This window comes from Dama dama, chromosome 2, assembly GCF_033118175.1.
Source record: "Dama dama isolate Ldn47 chromosome 2, ASM3311817v1, whole genome shotgun sequence".
NCBI classification, from domain to species: domain Eukaryota; kingdom Metazoa; phylum Chordata; class Mammalia; order Artiodactyla; family Cervidae; genus Dama; species Dama dama.
Genome location: NC_083682.1, coordinates 41,114,628 through 41,131,056, shown reverse-complemented (window position 1 = coordinate 41,131,056; position 16,429 = coordinate 41,114,628). Strand labels below are relative to the sequence as shown.

Below are 16,429 nucleotides of genomic sequence, written 5' to 3'. Positions count from 1 at the left end.
GAGCGATGGTTCAGTGGGTTAAAAGTCAAAATGCCCCTCTAGATGGAAACTAAAACCCAGGCGGGCTTGTGAGTGAGCTGCCGCGGATAGGTGTCCCCCGCCCCTTTATTCACACTCCCCCACGGACGTTTTGCAGAACCTGGGGAGAACGTGATGCTTACACTCCTCCCGGGCAGGGCGGCTACCTTGCCGCATCCTCATCCTCTGCCTCGTCAGGCGCTGGGCCGCCAGGCCCTGGGACTTCTCCGACCTACTTTCTCCAGCTGCCGCTGTTGAGACCAGGAGGCTACTGCTAGGCTTTAAAAATAGCCTCTTGCGTGCTCTTGGAGGCCAGGTTTCCTTGCTGCCAAAAATGTGCGGAATGGTGTTCCGTGGCAACAGCGAGCCTTTGTTCCCAAGTTGAAAGTTCACCTCCCTCCCCCTGAGCCCTGCCTCGGTGGTTTGCCTGATGTCACTGACCCTGATTTAATTAAGTCCTTTTTTTGTTAGACTTGGTGCCAGGAAGCCTAAATGAATGTTGTCTCTTTGAGTGGGTTTTGTGTTTTTTTTCTCTCACTTCTATTTTAGGAAACTTCTAAGGGCCCCTCCTCTGCAGGCGGAGATAAGGGCTAAGAGTCTTTTTCTCAAGAAGGAGCATTCTCCTAAGTGAGCGTTATCTTTGTTTTTCTTTCTAAGTGTAACTGAATTCTAAAATTCAAGAGAATTTTCTGGCTCCTGATGAAAAGTGGAGATAGTGTTGTCATTTACAGGCCTTTCTCAGTGGGAGGAAACCTCTCCTGCACTTGCCCTGACAAAATTCCAACAGACTGAGTTTTAAGACAGGTTCAGAAAAGAAAGCAGAATCACCCCTGCTTGTGGGCACTGCACAAAAATTGGATACTGGTGTACTAGCTTCCCTCTAACAAAGTACCACAAACAGAGTGGCTGAAAACAGCAGAAATTCATCGTCCCACAGTTCTGGAGGCTGCAAGCCTGAATTCAAGGTGTCAACAGAGCTGAGGCCTCTCTGAGATCTGTAGAGGAGAGTCCTTCCTACTAGCTCCTGTAGTTTGCCAGGGGTCCTTGACATCCCTTGGCTTGTAGACACCCCACTCCAATCTCTGCCTCCATCACTGCATGGCCATCTTCTCCCTGTATGTCTCTGTCTTCACCTCTTTTCATAAAGACACTGGTCATTTTGGATGAAATGTGTGCATGCTCAGTCGTGTCCAACTCGTTGTGATCCCGTGGACTGTAGCCCATCAGGCGCCTCTACCCATGGAATTTTCTAGGCAAGAATATTGGAGTGGGTTGCCATTTCCTACTCCAGAGGATCTTCCCTACCTAGGGAATGAGCTCCTGACTCCTGTGTCTCCTGCATTGGCAGGCGGATTCTTTGCTGCTCAGCCACCTGGGAAACCCCATTTTGAATGAAAACCCTCCCTAACGACCTCATCTTTTTTTTTTTAAACCTGGAGAAAACCATAATTCTGAAAGATACATGCACCCCAGTGTTCATTGCAGCACTATTTACAATAGCTCCGACAAGGAAACAACCTGAGGACCTCATCTTGATGTTTGCAAAGACCCTGTTTCCACAGAAGGTACCAGGGGCCAAGCACAAACCCTGTGCCTGATCTGTTATTTCACTGAATCCTCACAGAAGCGCATTGAGATAGGTGTTATTGTAAGCCCAATTTCTAACTGAAAACATAAAAGCTCAGCTCTGTCTCATTTCAGCACCCACATTCTGGACCACTCAGCACACCCAACACGTGTTTGTCTTCTGGAACAGCCTTTGTGGCTCGGTGCTATGCTGAGCCCCAAGGTTACCGCAGTGAACAAGACCGATGCCATCCTGCCTTCGGAGAACATACCGTCTCGAGGGAGGAGCTGTGCACTGAAGACATACCTTTGTAAATAATAGCCGCTAACCTGCAAGGCTATAGCACCGGCTCCAAACAGGAATTCTCCTCCTCAGCTGTCATCGCCTGAGCTCTGTTGTGGGAACAGTGATTGCCGAGATGAAGAGTAACGAGAAGATCCTCCAAGAAGGAAGGCTCTCGCCCCTGCCTTACCCAGACCGCCAGTATCTCAGTTTACGTAACGAGCATCTCTGAAAGATGTTGTGGCTAGATGATGCTGTGGAACACACAGCCCCGAAAGCTTATTTGTGCTTCTGCATCATGACCCATGTGTCACCTGGGGCCTGTGCTCAGCATCGTCCCCACTCCAGGCCCGGGTCCTGAGGAGGCCTCCTTGGAACGGTACTGGCGGCCCCGGCGAAGGAGCAGACGGTGAATCACACACTAGCTTTCAACACGCACCCTTCAGTGTCAGGTCAGACCTGGAGCAAACATGTCTTTCAGGCCAAATGAGTTAAGCATGTGAGAGAATAAAGGAGGTATTTCGTTTTTGTTAGGCATGAATCCTTTCCCTTCCCCGGCCACACATTTAGCCCAGAACTCCGTGCGAGAGAGGGCTGCCTTCCCATCTCCGACCACTCCTTCTCAGGCCCTGATGTCCAAGCATTGGCTGAGAAGGAACCTGGGTTCTGGTTCTAGAAACCAAAGTAGGAAGGTCCAAATTGAAAGCTGTAAATCAGGGGACAGTGATTTATGTTCCTGGACAATTCTCTGCAGTCTCCCTTTAAACAGTAACCTCCCAAGTACACATACGGTATTGTTTCAGATGTATTTTGTTTCCCTGGTGGCTCAGCAGTAAAAAATCCGCCTTCAATGCAGGAGACCCAGGTTCGATCCCTGGGTGGGGAAAATCCCCTAGAGTAGACATGACAATCCACTCCAGTATTCTTGCCTGGAGAATCCCATGGACAGAGCAGCCTGGCATGCTATAGTCCATAGGGCCTCAAAGAGGTGGACACAACTCACAACTTTTCAGGAATGTTCTGTAAAGTAGGGCATATATTCATTTAAGCATAGGTTGGCAGCTTGCAGGATTCTTTATATATATATTTATTTTTTCTTTCCTGAAATTTCAAAATTGTTTCCCTGAAGTAAATAGGAAAAACTTGGGGAAAGTAATCAGTAGCCAAAGTTATTTTTGTTTTTTTTTTCTCTTGTTCCAGTTGAGGGCTGTTAACATGAGAGATTCCCATGAGTGCCTCTCAGATGGAGGTCCATCATCACAGCACCAGGAGCAGCCAAGGGCGTCTGTTCTGATTGCTCAGAGGAGTTCTTAGCCTTGATGAGTACTCAGGTTACCGTAGCTCACTGCAGGGTGCTCAGCACCTAGGGGTTCCCCGGGGCAGCCTGCAATTCACTCAAAAGCTGGAAGTGCCTGTGCGTCTCAGCGGAGCCAGGCCCAGTGCTCCCTGGAGCTCCCCGCCTTCCTGCCTCCTTTTGTGCCCCAGAATAGACCAAGAGCATCACACCAGTCAGGGCAGCGTCTCACACGGCTGCATTCAGGGAAGGGGGCGGGGTTGTGGGGGAGGGTGGCTTCTTTTCACCGAGAGAAGGTTGAAACAGACCGAGAGCAAATTGTCACCCAAAACACTACCCCATTCAGCCGGAAAGGGCCGCCAGGAAACCGGAGAGGCCAGCACGCTTAAACCACCCCCCGCCCCCGCTCAGAATCCCCATAGAACTCCTGGGATTCTCACAGCTGTCTGACCTGTCCCAAGGTCGGACAGCTATGAGGAATCCCGTGTCTGCAGGCCTTTACAGTGTGCAGGGTGTGTGTCAACTCATCTTGCTTGGTCCTCGCGGTCGCTCCGTAATGGAGAAGCCACCATCCCCATTTTACTGAAGGGAAAACTGAGACACGAAGAGTTGAAGTCAGTTCAGTTCAGTCACTCAATCGTGTCCAACTCTTTGCAACCCCATGAACCACAGCACGCCAGGCCTCCCTGTCCATTACCAACTCCCAGAGTTCACCCAAACCCATGCCCATTGAGTCGGTGATGCCATCCAACTATCTCATCCTCTGTCGTCCCCTTCTCCTCCTGCCGTCAATCTTTCCCAGCATCAGGGTCTTTTCAAATGAGTCAGCTCTTTGCATCAGGTGACCAAAGTATTGAAGTTTCAGCTTCAACATCAGTCCCTCCAATGAACACCCAGGACTGATCTCCTTTAGGATGGACTGGTTGGATCTCCTTGCAGTCCAAGGGACTCTCAAGAGTCCTTCACATCGCTTCCATCTGAATCTCATCTACAGAATGGGGAGGAAGCCCGTCTGAGAGTGTTGCGTGAGAAATAAGATGATGTACATAAAGGGCTAAACAGGGTTCCAGAGATATCAAAGAGCCTGTTAAGTGGATGAACGGATGGTTGAATGACAGAGTGGATGAATATTGCTCTTCCGTGACGTGTATTCCCTTCCCAGCTGCCCTTGATCTCATCCTATTGAGCACTAGTACTTGCAGGGAACATGGAAACTTTTAGTCCTAACAGTGCATCACCAAAGAACTCCATTTTGCCCTCATTCGGTGACCCTCATAATGCAAGATTTTCTACCAAACTTTGATTGCCTTCCTGTTTCACCAAAGGCACACTTCACTGTCAACCCTAGTTCCTGACAAGCATGCGCATTGACTTGGTATCAGTCTCACTAAAATATGAATTAATAATTAGCTCTGAGTGTTTACTGAGCACTTACTATGAGCAGTTCCTCGCTAGGCATTTCGCCAGCATCTGGATGCTGACTCCCCAGCCTGCACTCCTAACCACTAACTACACCAACCCAGCAACTCTTAGAGCTGCCATTTGTTGGGCACTTACTACATGCCAGCAGGCGCCTTAGTAAACTCTTTAAATATGCGTTGTCATAGTTGATCCTTATAACAGGCATGAAGCAGCTGCTGTCACATTCTCCATTTTACAGATAAGAAACTGCAGCTTGGGGAAGGGTAACCTGTCCACAGCCACTCGGCCAGTGAGGAGCGAAGGCAGGCAGGCTCTGAACCCCGATGCTGTGGCCGCAGAGCACATACATTTAACCCCTCCTCTCTGCTACCTCCCCCTGTCATTTCTCTGAACTTCTCTGGAGTCGTTTGCACCCTCATCACTCTTAGTGACTGGTTTTATTGGAAGTGACCCCTGAAAATCCCCGTGCCAGTGCCCAGGACTGTATGGGCTGGAGATCTCTGGTGAGACTGAGCAGGTGTGGGTCAGTGCTCCTTCCAGGCACTGAAGTATTCTTCCTGAAGCCACTAAGAAGGAGGGCAGAGAAGTGAGCCTCTGCATTTCTCACTTGGTCAGAACCTCATGACAGCAGAGATGAGAACCAACCCCATCACCATGTATTGCTGGAAAAACTAATGCCGCCCCCTGCCCCTCCTTTGAGTGGAAGTAGTTAAGCCTGGAAATAGGTTGCTGAGGGCATCTAAGAGGTCTTCTTCCCTGGAAATACCTTGTTTTTGAGCTGGTCTAGATGCAATTTGGGTAGGAAGTGGAGGGATGGGCAAGGGATTTCCCCCAAGGATCCCGCCGGAACTCACAGTCCATTTATTTAACCTCATAATCCCTTACTCTGCACATTTTACTTCCTCACCAACATGCATCAAGAGAAATCTTTCATCAGTGGTCCCTATGAGCATCTATGATGCTCCCATTTTGGTCCATGTCCCTACCTCTTCATTGGGAACTAGGTCTCTGGAAAGAATAGGCAGTCTGGGGCAACAGAAAGAGCACTGGACTCAGCACCTTGGTTCAAGCAGGTTCTGCTGCTTGTGAGCTGTGTGACCTCAGGCAAATCACTTCACCTCTCTGAACTTCCATGTCCTCATTTATATAGTGAGGTCTTTGGACTGGATATCTCAAAACCCTCTTCCAGAGCAATTCTTTGGGGAAGACTGGTGGCTGTGAGTTATGTAATAAGTGGAAATGCACTTTGAGAAGTCATTAAAAGCTGTTAATAGATTTCAGTTTTATTTTTGCACTGTGATCTCTGCAGAGCATAAAATTATATATGCAAAAAAGAAAAAGAAAGTCATGTTTTGAAATTTTTGTAGCTCAAACCTCAGTTTAAAAGCATTCATTTGAAATGTCCCTCCATCCTGTTCTTATCTGCCACAAAGAGAGCCTATTTTAATGTAGCCGATTATTTCCATAATCATACTTTTCCTGTGTTTAGAACTAATCATATGAGAGCTAAGGTCTAAAATGGTGCCTGAATCTTATCCTTTAACATGTGAGCTTTTTGCTAAATATCATTACTAAGCCTTTATCTGGTAAAAAGTAATGTTGAGAAGAGGAGTTGTTTGGCTCTAAGGGACATTTCCAAAACAGGTCAGGGTTAAGAACTTCTAGAGGCCAGGCATGCGTCATAGGGATTAATTAAAGTGAGTAAATGACTTCCCCAAGGTCACTCGATGAGTCATCAGTGAGCCTTGGGCTGAGACCTGGTTTTTCCAGCCGGAAAGAATGGGCCCTTTTGTTAGCATTGTTGTTCCACGTGACTAGCTCCAGATGACCTGGCGGGGGAGGGGTGCAGAAATTGCTTATGAATATCAGAGCTGCAGCTGTGGAAAAATAGAAGCTAAGGAAGTTCACAGTACCTAACAAGGCCTCCTCAGGCCAAACCTCAGAGCAGCAGCTGGTTTGGAAGTAGAGAGAGGGTGGTTCTTTGAAAGGTCCCAGGCATACAGGCTCAACTTGGCCCGCTTACCCTGCCTCTGACACCAAGGCAGATGCGTGCGTGTGTGCTAAGTCACTTCAGTCGTGCCCTACTCTTGCGACCGCATGGACTGTAGCCCACCAGGCTCCTCTGTCTATGGTCTTATCCAGGTAAGAATACTGGAGTGGGTTGCCATGCCCTCCTCCTGGGGATCTTCCCAACCCAGGGATCGAACCCGCGTCTTCTGCATTGCAGGCAGATTCTTTACCACTGAGTCACTGGGGAAGCCCCCAAGGCAGGTACCAGTATTTAAACTTCAGGATGCCCACCACATGTGACTGTTTCTCTCATCCAGGGCAGTCTTTCAAGTTCATTATTATCAACACACTATGATCATTTTCCAAACTCAAACTGCATAGAGATGATCTTTAGCAACAAGTTCCAAGAAACCAATCTGATTCTTTTTTTTGTCTTGATGGATACAACTAAGTGCCCCCTGGTCATTTTAGAGTAGCCCAGAAAATGCCTGGAACTTGCTCTCAAACCTAATGAGTAAGTTAATTCGAAGACCCACATTGTCCCCAGTCAACATGGAAAGAGCCTGGCAACTCCCAAGTCTTAGGCTCTGGAATTTTCCTCCCCACTGGCCTGCCCCCTGCCTTCATAGATGCATTTCCCCACTCTGAGCCACAAGCACAGCCCAATGCTGCCCAGCCCAGCACACTGATCCCATGAGCATGATACAACATAGCCCACATGAAAGTTTCTTTCACTCCAACTTACACCCAACTTATACCCAACTCTACACCTTTCATCTTCATTACTCAGCCTTCAACCATCTTTGTAGTTCACTTACTCACTTCTTCAAAAATTATGTATGAGTATCTATTATGGACTAGATCTGGGTATACAGTGGTCAACAACAACAGAATAAATGCTTACCTTGCCCCAGTGAAGCTTACAGTCTAATGGGAGTAGCATATTAACTAAATAACCACACAAATAACTGTAATAGGTTTGTGTGTGTAAGGATGGGATACTTGAGAATTATAACGAGGAGCCCCAAATTTGACTCGGAAGTTATCTGGAAAATAAGTAGGAATTAACTAAGCATAATGATAGAATGCAGAGAAGCAAGGGGTGCCAGGCAAAGGGAACAGTGTATGAACTGGCCATAGACTAAGAAAATCATGACACATGGAGGAATGGAAAGAAGGCCAGTGTGGTCAATGACTGGAGAAAGAAATAAGGATAAAGTGAAGAAGTTGTCAAGGGCCAGACCGCACAGGGCCTCTTAGGTGGACCAGGCTAAGGACTTGAGTCTTTGTCCCAAGAACCATGGAAAGATATGAAGGATATTTATCACAGGGGATAACAAAGTAAGGTTTTGGAGTTTTCTGTGGTCCAATGGTTAGGATTTGGTGATTTCACTGCCGTGGCCCAGCTTCAATCCCTAGTCAGGGAACTAAGAGCCTGCAAGTTGAGGGGCATAGCCAAAAACACAGTAAAGTTTTGATTTCAAGAGCATCACTCTTTCTTTTGTATACATACTAGATTAGGTAGAGACAAGAAAGGATGTCACAAATTTATTGTGGTTCTTTAGGGAGCAGCTATATTGGGAGTCTGGACCAGGTCGGTGGTGTCATGGGTGAAAGAAGTGTATGAACCAGGAGCTAATTCCAGAGCAGAAGTGAAGGACTTGGCAGGGCTTATATAAAAGGGGAAAAGGACAGTGTCAAAGATGCTTCCAGGGGTCTGGGATTGTTAAACTACATGCCTGAGGGAAATAGTTACTGAGAAAGGGAGCAAGGGAGGAGAATCAGGTTTGCCTTGGGTTTTTGTTCTGTCTTGTCTTTGGATCATAGCGATGCAAGTTCAGATCATAATTTGGTTTTGGACAGGTGAAGTTTAAAGTGCCTTTGAGACATACGAAGGGAGATGTCAGGCAGGCAGTTAAATGTAAATGTCTAGAACAACGGCTCTAAAATCAGCGGCACATTTTCTCCCCGGGGAACGTTTACCGATGTCTGGAGAGATTTTTGGCTCTCAGAGCAGTGTGTGGGGCGCTGCCGGCATCCAGTGGGTAGAGACGGGGACGCTGCCCAGCATTCTGCAGCGCGCGTGATGTCCCCACCCTTCCCAGCAAAAGATTATCCCACCCAAAGTGTTGGTAGTACCAAAGATGAAAATCTCTGGGCTGCAGATCTTTGCGAGTCACTGGCCAAACGCCTTGGGCACTGATGAGACCATATAGGGAAAGAGGAAGAGTGAGAAGGAGAGCGGGGTAGTGCGAATTTGGGAGGAACTCTAACACCTACTGGCGGGATGATCCAGCAGGAATGTACTAAGAAGGAGCAGCCTGAGAGGTAGAAGAAAAAAAGCAAGAGTAGGGTCACAGGAGCCAGAGGCTTCAAGTGTCAGATGCTGCTGAGAAGACTAAGGAGACGAAGACTAGAAAGCTGCTTCTGTTTCTGGAGTGGGCGTCATCCGTGGCCTTGGCAAGAGCCGTGTTGGCAGCACATTATTAAGTAAAGACATATTTCGGTGAAAGATGAGAAAATGGAGGCAGCTAGTGTAGACAGCTCTTCCAAGAAGAGTAGCTACGGGAGGGAGGAGAAGGAAGAATCCGTCTTGGCAAGGAACATGGAAGTCAAGAATTGTTTGGAGTTCAGTGGTGTTTTTCTTGTTTTATTTTGTTTAAATTTTTTATTATGGATGGTGTCTAACATAGATAAAGTAAGCAGGCTGTTATAATAGACCTCACTGTACCCTGAATTCTGTGAACTCTGGATTGTTTTGTTTCTCAGAAGAGTAATTTAATTTTTGTTGTTGTTGTTCAGTTGCTGAGTCGTGTCCAACTCTTTGTGACCCCCTGAACTGCAGCACGCCAGGCTTTCCTGTCCTTTACTAGCTCCTGGAGTTTGCTCAAATTCATGTCCGTTGATTCGGGTGAAGCCATCCAACCATCTCATCCTCTGTTGCCCTCTTCTCTTCCTGCCCTCAGTCTTTCCCAGCAGCAGGGTCTTTCCCAATGAGTCCACTCTTCACATCAAGTAGCCAAAGTATTGGAGCTTTAGCTTCAGCATCAGTCCTTCCAATGAATATTCAGGGTTGATTTCTGTTAGGATTGACTGGTTGGATCTCCTTGCAGTCCAAGGGACTCTCAAGAGTCTTTTCCAGCACCACAATTCAAAAGCATTAATTCTTTGGTGCTCAGCCTTCTTTATGGTCCAACTCTCACATCCATACATGACTACTGGAAAAACCATCACTTTGACTATACAGACCTTTGTTGGCAAAGTGGTGTCTCTGCTTTTTAATGTGGTGTCTAGGTTTGTCATAACTTTTCTTCCAAGGAGCAAGCATCTTTTAATTTCATGGCTGCAATCACCATCTGCAGTGATTTTGGAGTCCAAGTAGGCTGGACTGAAATTCCAAACTCTGTCCCTACTGATGGGCAGCAGTGGAAATCTCTGCTGGGTTCTTCCATTGTCCAGCTGCAGTTTTGTTTTGTTTTGTTTTTATCAGACCCTTGGGTATGTATAGTTGAATCGTCAGCCAGTTATTTGGGCAGGTTTTACACACAAACTTGGATGTTCATCCTCTCTGCCTCTCCTTCCCTTCCAGAACTTTCCCCTTCACTTTCTGAGTGCTCTTCCAGCTCCAAATCACTTCTCTGACACCTCAAGCTAGTAGGACTGAGGCTTTCTGCTGCCCCAAGTTACTTGCGTGTTAGACTGCCCTCAAGCAAAAGCCCCAAATTGGCAACTCTCAAAGGGTATAGTTCCTGCTTTCAGAGATGGATTCCTCTCCAGTTTCTGTCTGCTTCAGGCTCTGTAATTTTCACTGGAACAGGAGGATTGGCTGTGAATACAGAAGTGTATAGGTTCGCTGGTGGAAAACTGACAGAGATGCTTCCTGAGACATCACAGACATGGTCACTAGGGCAGTGAGGGGAAAGGTGAGGCAGTTGGAGATTTGAGAGTAAAGAAGTTGAAACAGTCTTTGCAAAGAGTGAAAAGACTGAATTTGGTCAGAGAAACACTGCAGGCATGGAGGCTGGTCAATGCTGAGAGTCTGTGTGGGCTGATGCCGAGAGTGGATGGTGGTGCGATCAGTCTGCCCTGTAGCAAGACTGGCTCCATCTGCCCTCGGCGGCCTGGCTGGGAAGGCCCAGGGAGCGGAAAGTGGGTTTTCTTAAGGGTGAGGGTGTCACAAGACTGGTGGAACCAGAGAACAGGGCCATGGTGTTTACAGTCTTGACGAGGGCTTGACTTCAGTAATAGGTTACAACATCCAAGCACCTCGTGAAGCCGTGGCAGCCGTTTGGGGGAAGCACTCTGATTTAGGCAGGGCAAGTAGAACAGGGAACCACGCCCCAACACACACTTCCCCAACCCTCTCACCCTGGCAAAAACAGACTGAGTGTTTGGGCTTGGGTACTTCACAAGTCAAAGGAGCCTCTCTCTTGGGTGCATTGGTCAGGAAAAAAAAAAAAAACAACAACAAGGTGCCTTGAGGGGGGAGAAGGAAGTGGTCCAAACCACTTGCCACCCTCTGCACCACTCACGACCTCCCCACCAGCCACACATGTCCTGTCACCACTGATCCCAGGACAGGAGATTCATATCTACAGACTTAGGTCCAAACATTAGAAGTTCGAAGTCAAGCTAACAAACTGTTAAGTAGAATATGTTTCATCCTCCTGCTTTACAATATATCTTCACATGGTCTGGAAGGCCAAGTTTGAATTTAGAATTCTCAGACTCAAGTGGTACAGAGGAAATAGGCTCATGGCTGTCCCCAGCTCCATCCTCCACGGCAAGGGACCACGTGGACATGTATCTAGACATCACCGCCCACATCTCCAAGTTCCAGGAATGGCCCCAGGCTTGGGGACCCACCCACTGCAGTGTGGTCTGTCCTTGGAAGGAGGGACCCAGAGAAGAGGCCCACACAGCCCCTGAAAGCAGCCTGGGACCACTCAGGCAGATGATTCTGGGGTCCTGGGTGCCTGGTCTGGGGGAGGAAGGCACAGGCTGGGGAGAGCACAGACTCCAGGTGAACACATCCCTTGATCCCACGGAGCCCTTCCCCTGTGGGGAGCGGTTGAAGGAAACCCAGCGCAGGGTCCTGTAAACTGTCTGGACTTTGAACAGGGACCCCCTCGGCCCAGATCTGTGGCCAAAACTAAGTGATGCAGTGATGCGCGGTCCTTGTGGTCCCTGCGGTGCTCCTGGTCTGACTGGCCTCTGTATGCGTGTGCTTTGTTTTCCTAGTGGGCTGTTTATCACCATTCATGACAAGGGCCACCTTGCAACCATGCTGAACTCTTGGCCAGAAGACGATATTAAGGTATGATCCTGCTTCCTTTGCTACTGCTGTCTTGTTGGATGAATCCTTTCAGCCTGCACTAGTCATTCTGAGCTCTAAAAGGGGCCATTGCAACACCAGAGGCAGGACACGGAATCCATTCCCCCGGTCCCAGATCATAGACCACAGTCCAGTTATAGCCAAGCACAGATGCACCGTGGAGGGAAGGCTTGCATTAACCAGATACCCTTGTGAAATTGTCTGTCATCATGATCATCGTCATTAATAATAGTACTAGTGCATGTATTGACTACTTGCTGAATATTCTCTGCTGGTTTCCATGGTGGATTCAGGGGAAAACCCAACATGGACCCTCTTCTCAAGTAGCTAACTTTTCATGAGAAAAGTGAGAGGGAGAGACACAAAAGACTAACAGGTGGGACTTGGTCAGAGATTAATGAGGCACACAGAAGAGCTGGAGGTGTTCAAAGAGCGAGTTTCCTTTTAGTCGGGGTAGTCTGGGAAGATTTCATGGAAGAGGTGACATTGGAGCAAAGCATTGAGTTGAGGGGTAGAGTTTGGACAGTCAGGCACTGGAGGGGCTAGGATAGAGGGCAGGGACATTCTGCACCAACAGAAAAGGTTTATGATGAGCAACGTCTTCACACCTGGGTGTGCACGGCAGCGTACGTGTTGGGTGGGAGGGTGAAGTGGGGGGTGGGGGAAGGGATGTATATGCAGAATGACAAAACGAACCTGTCACTGTTTCCAGTTTTACTCAAAACATTTGAGGAGGAAGTATTTTTTATAAAACAAGTGATATATAATATAGAAGGCAACATTGGTGCAGCTTTGAGGAAACTTGTTAGCCTCTGGCTGTGTACCCAGATCTCCTCTCGTGGGGACTTTTGTGGAAGATTTCAGGGACTCTAGATTCTAAGGTCATCGTCACTTCTGCAAACAAATTTTATTGAATGACGCCGCACATGCGCGTGTGCTAAGTTGATTCACTCATGTCCTATTCTGCAATCCTATGGACTGTAAGTCACCTACTATTGGAGGTATCCAAGGAGGGACCACATGGTCACTTGATGGGGATATTGTAAAAGAGATCTGAACCTCAACTCAAGGCAGAAAGGCATTGGGCTAAAGGAATAACTCCTCTATATCTCTTCACATCTATGATTCTATAATCCTGTATTTGAAATTTGTGAAGATTGTATCTAGAAATGAATATGCTTAAAAGGAAGCTAAATAATGATTTAGATCAGATCCCATCACCTTATCAGCCCCCTAGGACAGGATATCTCTCTGTGGTCCAGCATTGTGCTCCCAGCATTCGTTACAGTGCTGGTACCCGTTTGTTCTTGTTTAGTTGCCAAGTCATGTCTGACTCTTTTGACCCCTTGGACTGTAGCCCACCAGGCTCCTCTGTCCATGGATTCTCCAGGCAAGAATACTGGAGTGGGGTGCCACGCCCTGCCCCAGGAGATCTTGCAGACCCAGGATTGTCCCGCATCTCTTAGGTCTCCTGCCTTGGCAGGCGGGGTCTTTACCACTAGCGCCACCTGGGAAGCCCCTGCAAACAAGTGGTTGAAGCTGAATTACAGAACATCCCCTGGCTGCTTGGTGAGGGCATTTCTGGCGCAAGAGCAGGGGAGGGACTGGAGCAGACAGCCCAGTTTCTGTACCTCCCAAGGCGATGCTGAGAGGCTGACGGTCGTTTTCTCCCTCCCTCCCTCCCAGCCAGTTCCCTGGGCCACCTCCTCCACCAGGCCCCAAGGGCAGCTGCTGTCTAACTACCTCTTCTGTGTCCCACCCACTTCTCGCCCTCTCGGGGGCATGGTGGGGTTCAGAACCACAGCAAGTAGGACAGGACCTTGGCTCGTGGGAGCCAGGCTGGCGCCACAGCCAGGGCCCTTGGATTCCAGTCCTGACCTCAGCGAAGAGCCCGGTTAGAACATTTCCATCTGGGTGTGATGTGCCCTGGGGCTTCCCAGGGGGCTCAGTGGTAAAGGATCCATAGGCCGGTGCTGGAGACAGAAGAGACCTGGGTTTGATCCCAGGGACAGGAAGATCCCCTGGAGGAGAGCATGGCAACCCGCTCTAGTATTCTTCCCTGGAGAATCCCATGGACAGAGGAGCCTGGAGGGCTACAGTCCACGGTGTCGCGAAGAGTCGGACCAGACTGAGCACGCGATCATGCATGTGATGTGCCTGGCGCTTCTCTTTCCTGCTTGTCTTCTTAGACTCTGGTTACAGGCAGGTCTTGACCCTGCAGGGTTTGGCCCCAGTCTCAGAAGAAGCAAGTTTCCAGGGTGTGCCTAGGATGACTGTATAATGAAATCTGGAGCTCATTAAGGGAAGCCAGCTCACTTGATGGCAAGTTAACTCCAGCTTGCCCTGTGTGGACAGGCTCGGAGGTCCTACAGGCTGATCTGTCCTCCTTCCTGGGCAGTTCAGCCGTGGAGAGACTTGTTGTCCACAGTAGGCGCTCAGGAGATACTTGCTGAGCTGAATGAACTCAGTAGAAGGACCTGATGAACATCTTCCAGATGCCAGGCCTGTGCCAGGGGCAGAGTCATGGGGTCTGCACTGACCTCTGGTGCCTCTGTGTGTGTGTGTGTGTGTGAGTGTGTGTGTGTGTGTGAGCTATGTGTGTGTGAGCTGTGTGTGTGTGTGTGAGCTGTGTGTGTGTGTATGAGCTGTGTATGTGTGTGTATGAGCTGTGTGTGTGTGAGCTGTGTGTGTGTGTATGTGTGTGAGCTGTGTATGTGTGTGAGCTGTGTGTGTGTGTGTGAGCTGTGTGTGTGTGTGAGCTGTGTGTGTGTGTGTGAGCTATGTGTGTGTGTATGAGCTCTGTGTGTGTGTGTGTGTGTGAGCTGTGTGTGTGTGTGTATGTGTGTGAGCTGTGTATGTGTGTGAGCTGTGTGTGTGTGTGTGAGCTGTGTGTGTGTGTGAGCTGTGTGTGTGAGTGTGTGTATGAGCTCTGTGTGTGTGTGTGTGTGTCTGTATGAGCTGTGTGTGTGTGTGTGTGTGTGTGTGTGTGTGTGTGTGTGCATGCTCAGTCGCTCAGTCCTGCCCCCTCTTTATGACCCCATGGACTGAAGTCCTCCAGACTCCTCTGTCCATTGCATTCCCCAGGCAAGAATACTGGAGTGGGTTACCATGCCCTCCTCCGGGGATCTTCCCAACCCAGGGATCGAACCCAGGTCTCCCACACTTCGGGCAGAGCCCTCACTGCCTGATCCACCAGGGCAGCCCAAGAATACTAGAGTGGGTAGCCTATCCCTTCTCCAGGGGATCGACCCAGGAATCAAACCCACTTCTCTTGTGTCTCCTGCATTGGCCAGCGGATTCTTTACCCCTAGCACCACCTGCTACGGGGAGTTTAAAAGAATGATGAAACAACATCCCCTCTTAACCAGTAAGGAAAAAAAAGCGCTCCTTCCTTCCTCCAGACTAGCAAAGGGCCTTGACGGCTCATGGGCTGGATTTCAGGTTCCCATCTCTCCTCCTGTCAGGGCGTAACTTACAAAGCTGCACCCAGAGCTCTGCTTCGAGAATTGCAGAATGAGAACACAGACCCTGACCCCAAAGTGCTTTCCTCCTCTTGGGAAATCGAGATATGAATTCAGACTGGAACCTTAGCTGCTAAGTATCTGTTGACTTCAACCAACCTATTTTAAGAACCTTCCAAGTACTAAGTACTACTGACCAGAGAGTTGGAGACAGCCCTGTTGTGACTTTAGAGGAGAAACAGGGGCTTTGGGGTCATCCTGGGAGAGGTGGGACGAGGCAGGGCTCAGACAAGAAGAAGTATCCAGTGCCTCTAGGGAAAGCAGGAGTTAAACGAGCCAGTGCATCTAACTCAGCTGCGTTCAACTGCCATTTAGCAAACGTCTATTCTGTAAGCCTTCCCTGGGGGCTTGGGGATAAAGATGTTGTACAAGCATCTCAAGGAGCTTGAAGTCTAGTTAGACTGACCTGGAAACAATTCGACTGGGCAACTAACACTTTGAGACTCTGTGAATAAAATTTCCAACAGGGCTTCCCTGGTAGCTCAGATAGTAAAGAATCTGCCTGCAATGCAGGAGACCAGGGTTCCATCCGTGGGTCAGGAAGATCCTCTGGAGAAGGGAATGGCAACGCACTCCAGTGTTCTTGCCCGGAGAATCCCATGGACAGAAGAGCCTGGTGGGCTACAGTCCATGGGGTTGCAAAGAATCAGATGACTGAGAGACTAACGCGCGTGCACACACACACACACACACACACACACACATCGGTCAGGACCGATCAGGCTGCCCCCAGTCGCCACCCTGCCCCATGACAGCGTTTTCCTGGAGGGGGCGTCCCTCTCACTCCAGGGCTGCCCTCCCAAAGGTTCAGAGTCTTCTAAGCCACAGCCTGTCTTGTTTATTGGCGTGCTCTCTGCAGTTGCCCCTAAAAGAGAAGATGAAGGTCTCCTCCCTTTAGCGGGGGCTCCCTGCTCGGTGTGCTGTCCCTGGTGCTCGGGTGCTGACAGAGACGCCCCTGCGTTATTTCTCTCGGTTTCCAC

General features: G+C 49.0%; 1 protein-coding gene across 1 annotated transcript in view; it reads left to right on the top strand.

Annotated features, from left to right (window-relative positions):
* Nucleotides 1–16,429, top strand: part of ME3 (malic enzyme 3) — a 223,588-nt gene that overhangs the window by 131,981 nt on the left and 75,178 nt on the right. Inside the window, exon 5 of the mRNA XM_061120201.1 lies at nt 11,835–11,910. Within this exon, the coding sequence (XP_060976184.1) occupies nt 11,835–11,910 (76 nt within the window). The remainder of the gene's footprint in view (nt 1–11,834; nt 11,911–16,429) is intronic.